The sequence below is a fragment of the Bison bison genome, unplaced genomic scaffold (assembly GCF_000754665.1).
Source record: "Bison bison bison isolate TAMUID 2011002044 unplaced genomic scaffold, Bison_UMD1.0 scf7180017864476, whole genome shotgun sequence".
NCBI lineage: Eukaryota > Metazoa > Chordata > Mammalia > Artiodactyla > Bovidae > Bison > Bison bison.
In genome coordinates, this window is record NW_011495037.1 from 1,560,908 (window position 1) to 1,569,508 (window position 8,601).

The 8,601-nt window shown below is 46.7% G+C and overlaps 1 protein-coding gene across 1 annotated transcript in view; it reads left to right on the forward strand.

Annotated features, from left to right (window-relative positions):
• Positions 1-8,601, forward strand: part of LOC105004483 (aminopeptidase Q) — a 129,198-nt gene that overhangs the window by 73,422 nt on the left and 47,175 nt on the right. The window contains exons 8-9 of the mRNA XM_010862104.1: positions 598-737; positions 5,331-5,457. Coding sequence (XP_010860406.1) covers positions 598-737; positions 5,331-5,457 — 267 coding nt within the window. The remainder of the gene's footprint in view (positions 1-597; positions 738-5,330; positions 5,458-8,601) is intronic.

Sequence of the window (8,601 nt, forward strand, 5' to 3'; positions counted from 1 at the left end):
CCCAGTGGGACTCCACTGAGGACCTGCCCCAAACCTGAGAGTGGCAGAATTATACCTTGTTGACCTGCCATGGAGAGGCCGGCTGGAGTAGCAAACAGCAGTGGATGGAAAGAGAAAGCAGCTCACGGGCCTGACTGACAGCTGCTCACGGATTTGCCCTCCACCCAGACCACATTATTCATGGTGCTAATTCAGAACCAAGAATCGAGTCCTTGGTGGTGATGGTTTAGTGACTAAGTTGTATGCGACTCTTGCGACCCCATGAACAGTAGTCTACCAGGCTCCTCTGTCCATGGGATTCTCCAAGCAAGAATACTGGAATGGATTGCCATTTCCTTCTCCAGGGGATCTTCCTGATCTAGGAATTGAACCCTGGTCTCCTGCATTGCAGGCAGATTCTCTACTGACGGAGCTAGGAGCGAAGCCCGACTAAGCCTTCCTAATAGATAGCTCGAAGGTAGAGAAATCCGAGCCACTGAACCGTGGGGAGAGGTTGGGAAGACGGTAGTTGAGTGGTCGTCGAACTTGGCAAGTTGTTTCAAACTGTGTTCCTTGTTGCTCATTTACAGTGATTTGGACTAAAATCAATTTCTTTAGGTCAGTCTGAGAAAGAAGATGTGAACGGAAGCAAGTGGACTGTTACCACCTTTCACACCACGCCCCACATGCCCACTTACTTAGCTGCCTTTGTCATTTGTGACTATGAGCACATCGGTAGGATCGAGAGGGGCAAGGAGGTGAGTGAGGGAGACCCTCCAGGTGCGGGACGTTTGTGCTGGCTGCGGACTGTTCGCGCACTCCTTCGCCTCGGGGGCTGCGCCTGCACCCCTCGCGGACCTCTCCTAGTTCTTCCCCCAAGCCCTGTCACTGCTCTGAGCAAAACGCTGCGGAGCGGAGCGCAGCCCTTCCCTCTGGGGCGGAGGGATTTCTATGGAAGGTTGCGCCTCACGTCCCCTAGACGCAGGTTCTGAGCCCCCTCTTCCCAGGCCCTCGCTGCCTTTCAGAGCACAGAGAGAAGAGGGCAAGGGGCCACACCAGCATCTTGAAACTCAGGTTATGTGTTGTATACCTTGCCTACTTGCTCCTGATGCCAGCTGAGGCAGCTGCTCTGGCTGAAATGCTGCAGGCAGGTTAATCACCGTCCCTATGAAGGACCAGGCCTACTGGGTATGAACACTAACCCAGAGTTGAGGAAGTAGGTGCTCTGTCCTGGAACACCTAGTTTTCACCCAGTTGTACCCTTGTTACATAATAATCCTTTGGGAAAATATCAACGTGATTGTAACAGTACTTTATGGACTGGAGAAGGCAATGGCACCCCACTCCAGTACTCTTGCCTGGAAAATCCCATGGATGGAGGATCCCTGGTAGGCTACAGTCCATGGGGTCGCTAAGAGTCGGACACGACTGAGCGACTTCACTTTCACTTTTCATTTTCGTGCATTGGAGAAGGAAATGGCAACCCACTCCAGTGTTCTTGCCTGGAGAATTCCAGGGACGGGGGAGCCTGGTGGGCTGCCGTCTATGGGGTCACACACACAGTCGGACACGACTGAAGTGACTTAACGTAACTTAACGTCACTCCCTATGCTAGAGTGTGGAGGTAGGTAGGGCCAGTGCCTTAGGCCCAGTTCTTTCTAAGCAAATGGACCTCATCAGGCTAAGGCTGTCTCCTGGGCTGGTGAACTTCCCGGCTTGTGCCTTTGGCTTGTGCAGATAAGGAAGCTGTGGATGAACCAACTCTTATCACCAGGGGAGAATTGCTCAAAATTCCTTGTCCGAAGGATGAATGAATAATCTTGCATTAGATGCAAAGGACAGCTCATTATCACCCTCAGCTGTTGGCTCCAGCCTGATTTCCCTTATTGAGTAATCACTGGTAGATCCTTGATATTCACAGATAGAACTTGGGCCAAGTCAAACATTCATGACGTGTATTGATAAATGCACTCAGACACGGTGTGGAAGCCTATGCTTTGTACCTGACATGAAGGAGTGACTGGGGCTCGCGAGCGATGGAGATGGCTGTAAGCATCCGCATCTCCGTTGGCTTGTTGCTCTCAATGCTGCTGCACAGCATGAATAATTCTTACAAACGGATGGTGTCTGTTTCTTCATGAAAGGTCACCGTGAAAAGAAAGCTGCCATGGAAGCAAAGAGAAAATGGAACATGCCTAAGAAAGTAATGGTCTTAGCCAGAAAATTGAAATTTGGGATGAGTTTATCAGTGGAATGTTGTGTTTGGCTATGACTCAGTTCTGGAAAGCTAAGGAATTCACCATATACTCTACAAGAACCAGACTGTACTCTTGGAATAGCATCCAGACTCTACAAAAAAGACTCCCTAAATAAGAGAAAAAATTTAGCAAAGTTGAAAATGTGGTTCATGCGTGGCATGAGGATAAATATAAGACACGCATAACTAAGGTTGGAAATGAGAAATGGAATATTTTCTGCTCTATCAGTAGAGAGGGATGTCATAGTCGTCAGCAATTGCAGCCTTCCAGTGTGAGCTGGTGAGCCCTGAGGGAACTCAGGAAGGAAAAGAATAGCTGTCATCTAGCAGCCATTAGATGACAGCCATTCCCTAGAGTGAGCCCCAAGGAAGCTCAGGATGTGAAATACACAGGATGTCTGCCACAGATAGCTGAGGTACATATCAAAGGAATGATTCCAGTGAGCCCAGACTCTTGCATCTTCCCATACATAGAAAGTGCTAAATTCCTTAACTTGGGATGTCTGGGGCTTTTTTCTCTAATTAACAGTAATCTTTTGATGTTCAGACTACCTGCCCTTTGTTGCAGAACTTCTATATAATCTGACTCCTCCCCTCGCCTCCTCAGAGCAGTTCTCTCTGGTTGCTTGAGATGCTGTCTCCCGGGCTTGAAGCCCTAAAAATTTCTGCCATAACTCTCAACTTTTAGGTTGCTATATTTTTTCACTCGACAGTTACGGCAGCCGTGAAGGGACGTGAACCGTCAGCTACCTGGGACCGGTACCCTGTGGTTTTCACACCTTGAGCTTCCTGGGGGCTGCTCACCATGGGGAGTGGCTACAGTCTGATGGCTGCTAGCGGCCAGGTGCTCTTTACCTTCCTGTGTTCTCTCGGGGCTCCTCAGCTCGTTCGGGAGGGCTGCAATCATTGACGACTGTAACATCTTCGTTTCCTGATACAGCAGGAAATATTCTGTTTCTCAGAAATAACATTTTGAATTTATCACACATGTGCACGTGTAAAGAGATTTTTCCTTTAGAGGTTGAGGTCTGCTGGGTCTAATCAGGACCACAAGGACACACTGGTGGGCTAGATGTGATTTTGAAGGAACTTTTTCTTCAAAATGTTCCGCACGTATTTGTGATCCTCACTGCCCTGCCCCTCCCCAACAGCTTGAAATCATCATTTGCCTCCACTGTGGCTTAGAGTGGTCATTTGTGGGAGGAGGCTTGTAAACTGGAAATTTATATACACACTTTATGACAGCCTTCCCTCCCAAAAGGCTACAGTTAATATGTGTGTATTATCCTGAATGTGGTGACTGTTGCCTTCACTCAGCAGTGTGGGCTCTGGTCTAGATATCCTCCTGGCTTTGCCTTGGAGGTGAGAGCTTGAGACAGGGCAGGTGCCGGTAGTGGAGGGGCAGGACTGAGGCCTTGGGGTGGGAGGAGGCTGGAAGAAAGGAGAGGATCCAGGCGGGAGGCTTCTAAAACATGTACCGAAGACCTCATGTCATTCAAAAGTCACAAAACACAAGACAAACTTTCCAGCAGAAATAAAAGCAAAGACAAGTGAACGTCTGGTTGGGGGACAGCGATCTGCAGATATCGTTGTGCTGCTTTTCGTTTTCTTCACATTGTCTCTTGTGTTTTGTAGACAGCTCTTTTTCAAATTAACTGCATTCACAATCAGGACGAGTATCTTAATTCCCTCCTCGCTAACTTTCATTCTAGAGTTAGGTGTTTCAGATGTGTTTTTAAGCACTGACACCAGCAATTCCATTTAAAAGTGCTCAGATGGTATTGTTGAAGGAGTACCATGATTTCAAAATAAAATGACAATGGATGGTAAAACAACATCAAATTAGTCACCGAAATAACACAAACAAGTTCAAGCACCCAAATAACAATACAGTTACGCTAAACTAACAAAACATGGCAGAGATTTCTTTCCATCTACTGCTAACACGGAAGTGTCATATACAGAGGATATAATTTGCTTGCTTCAGTAACTGTAGAAGTCATGAGACTTTTGATGAACTTTTTAAAATTGAGGAAATTAACCTTATTTCAAATTTTGAAAATAAGATGGGACTATTCATGTTTTGGGAGCTTCCCGTGTGGCACAGTGGTAAAGGATCCACCTGCAAGTTCAGGAGATGCTGGTTCAGTCCCTGGGTCTGGAAGATCCCCTGGAGTGGGAAATGGCAACCCACTCCAGTACTCTTGCCTGGGAAATCCCATGGACAGAGGAGCCTGGTGGGCTATAGCTCATGAGGTTGCAGAGAGTTGGACATGACTGAGCACACTTGCGCTCATGTTTTTTATTAACAAATCATTTTAAATTTGCATGATTCACATTTGTTTCATATTTTTATACTGTGTAACCCCTGCTAACTGCCCAACTCTGTTTTGAATCACTGGAAATATGTCCTGAAAAGGGAAGCTAGGATCCAAAGGGCCCTTTTGCTCTAATATAGAATCCATGTTTTCTGTGGGGGTAGATAGCACTCCCCAGGATTTTTTTTTTTAATTTATTTTTTATGTATTTTTGGCCATGCTGGGTCTCCGTTGCTATGCAGGCTTTTCTCTAGCTGCTGCTAGTGGGGCTGCTCTCTCGCTGTGGTGTGCGGGCTTCTCATCGCAGTGGCTTCTCTCGTCACGGAGCTCGGCCTCCAGCGCGGCTCCCAGGCACCAGAGCACAGGCTCGGTAGTTGTGGCACACGGGCTTAGTTGCTCAACAGCCTGTGGGATCTCCCTGAATCAGGGATCAAACCTGCATTGGCAGGCTGACCCTTTACCATTGAGCCACCAGGGAAGACCCCCACCCCCACCCCCTGCAACCAGGATTATTTTTGAATTATAAAAGTTTTACACATCATTGCAAAAGATTGAAATAACACACTTTCTGGAGAATCTCTGTTCCCAACTTAATGAATAGCCTCCAGGGCTTTTCTCATTGCATGGACACATGTAAACATTTTATCATGCAACTTCTTCTGAAAAGATAACCTTTGGCTCCAGAGCATCAGGAAATCCGAGCAAGCAGGCTGCCACTTTCCAAAATCACTGTACATATTGCTTTTCCTAATCACTGCTTAATTGTTTCTGTCTAGATACGCATCTGGGCCCGGAAAGATGCCATCGCAGATGGAAATGCAGATTTTGCTTTGAACATCACAGGTCCCATCTTCTCTTTTCTGGAGGATTTATTTAATATCAGTTACCCTCTTCCAAAAACAGGTGAGGTATCTTCCCTTACAATGTGTTTGATTTCCTATTATGGGTGCTCTAGGTTGAGATCAAAAGATACCTAGATGGGCCTCCAAGGACCAGTTGGCATTTTGTTGTTTTTGCTGTTTTGGAGTCAGCCCTGCTGGCTTCCCATCATTGTGTCCTACACGTTCCTAAACACACAGAGGCCTGTCTGCTCCTTCTCTGCATGGTGCCGTGTGACTAGCTGGTGCTCAGAGGGCTCCTGGCTTCAGATCCCTCCTGGGTGCTCACTGGTGGCTTACCTCCTCCAGACCTTGCCTTCTTCCTGGCTTTCTGCCCTTTCATCTCACACCAAGAGCATGCAGTGCAATGTTCTGGATCCTTTTAACCGCTTGCGTGAATTACTCCAGTTCCCTTTAGGAAGGTTTTGTTGTTTTTTTCAAAATATGTTCTTTAGCTGTGAGTCATTGGATTAGGACTTGGGGGTCCCATCAGTGAATTTTTATTGTATAAAATTGGAATCATGTGTGAACAGAATATGATCCTCAAAGGAATATGTAAACATTTTGTTTCTCGTAGATCGGTATGGAATGTCCTTAAAATTATGTGAGCTGCTCAGCTCAGAAAGTTGTTCCATGTTTTGTCTCTCTCGCTTGAGGGTATCATGTCAGTGTGTTTTGTTCCTCTGAAAGGCTATTTAGTTGAAGTCTTGAGGGAAAGTATGCTTGGCCTTTACTGGCAGACAGTGGAAGAAGGTGGGGAGTAAAAATTAGGGCGCTCCAGGCTCCCGAATGCTGCATAGACAGGGCCTCTGCCGCTCAAGCCTTCTGGCTGAGGAGGGACGGGGAGTGAAGGAATAGGGGCCAGCCATGGCCTGCTCGTGGATCCCAGAGGTTATACCCGTCATTTAGAGAGTTGGAGGCAGGGACTTCCCTGGCAGGCCAGTGGTTAAGGCTCTGAGTTTCTACTGCAGTGGGCACAGGTTCGATCCCGGGCCAGGGAACTAAGATCCTCGATTCCCACATGCCACGCAGCACAGCCAAAAAAAAAACTAGAAAAAGAAGGAAAGAAACAAAGACAGTTTGCAGCAACAGGAATCTGAGCATGGAGACCAAGTTTCTGGCACTTCTGTGGCCAGAAGATCTCAAGATGACCCTTGTCTAGGCAAGAAAATTTCTCTTTATCTTTATTTAGATAAGGAGAAGTCCAGAGTTATTCTTGATATCCTCGTCAAAACATCTCCTCCATCCAGTTAAGTCACCTCCTTATTATCTCCACCTCCACCCACTTCTTCCCCATCCCCTCATCCTCCCTAGTTCACATCACCAAAGTCTCTACCACAACTGACCTTGCTTTGACCACCGTCCCTCCTGTCTCCTCCAGTTCATCTTCCACACTGAGGCCTGAGGGATCTTTCCAAAGCAAAATCTGATCATGTTATTTCCCTGTTTAAAACTCTTCTGTGGCTTCCCAATGCCCTGGGGATAAAGTCCAAAGTTCACACCCTATCTTAACAGTGCATCTCTCGCCTACCTCTCCGGGCTTTTGACAGTTTCTCAGAGAAGAAGGGCTGCTCTAGCAGCATCTCTGTCCTCTTCTACACTTTCATTTTCTCCTCCTCTCGGTCAGGCTCTTGCACATTCAGTTTGCACATCCTGCCTTTCCTTTTACCCAACTTGTTGATTCTTATATTTCTCAACACAGTGCCTCCTCCTCCAGGAAGTCTTCCCTGACTCTTTCTCTCCCAAGCTTCCACAGCATCCTGTGCATCCCTGCATTCAAGTTCTTGAGCTGCTACATCCTAATCATCTCTGCATTAGGTCAAGGGCAAGTTGAGGGTCAGGGTCTGGACTGTCCTTTTTTAAGTACCTTCTGAGCCTGTGACTCTGCTTTTCTCAGAATTGTTGTTTAGTTGCTAAGTCACGCCTGCCTCTTTTGCAACGCCATGGACTGTAGCCCGCCAGGCTCCTCTGTCCATGGGATTCTCCAGGCAAGAATGCTGGAGTGGGTTGCCATTTCTTTCTCCAACGGATCTTTCCAACCCAGGGATCAAACCCACGTTTCCTGCATTGGCAGATAGATTCTTTACCACTGAGCCACAAGGGAAGGCCCTGTCTCAAACTAGTAAAGAGTAAGCTTTTTTTTTTTTTGGTGGGGGGAAAAATATGTTCAATGAGTTCCATAATTCCATGTAAATTCTGGCTAGATTACCAGCTCCTGGAAGTCAAGGTTATGTTGGCACTTTTTTTTTCTGTATCTTTCATAGCATCCGATCCAGTGCTGCTCTATGAGCACGCGTAGGTGGTGCTTAGTCAAAACTGCCTTTTGATGGATAGCTGATTACAATAGAGTTTCTCTATTACTGGATCTTTAAGAGAAAGATGAACTAATGTCTCCTAATTACTTTGACTTTTGGTTGAGTCATTTAAAAACAAAACAAAAAAACTGTTACAGCTGCTGGTGGAGTTGGCTGTTTAGGTTGTTATAAGCTTTAAAAGAAAAAGTGACATCATGATGCTTTTAGGAGTAAGTATAGGTGTTTAAGATTTGCAAACTTATAAAATAGCAACTTCCCTTTTAAGTTTTTATTTTTTCTTAACTTGTAACCATCTGCTAAAGCTGAAACTCTAGTACTTTGGCCACCTCATGCGAAGAGTTGACTCATTGGAAAAGACTCTGATGCTGGGAGAGATTGGGGGCAGGAGGAGAAGGGGACGACAGAGGATGAGATGGCTGGATGGCACCACTGACTCAATGGATGTGAGTCTGAGTGAACTCCGGGAGTTGGTGATAGACAGGGAGGCCTGGCGTGCTGCGATTCATGGGGTCGCAAAGTCGGACACGACTGAGCAACTGATCTGATCTGATCTGAACCATAGCAGGCTAATGATATATATTGTACATCTCAGCAAAGTTTGTATTTTTGAAGCAATAAAACTCAGTTCAGTTCAGTTCAGTCGCTCAGTCCTGTCCAACTCTTTGCGACCCAATAATTGCAGCACGTCAGGCCTCCCTGTCCATCACCAACTCCCGGAGTTCACTCAGACTCACGTTCATTGAGTCAGTGATGCCATCCAGCCATCTCATCCTCTGTCGTCCCCTTCTCCTCCTGCCCCCAATCCCTCCCAGCATCAGAGTCTTTTCCAATGAGTCAACTCTTCGCATGAGGTG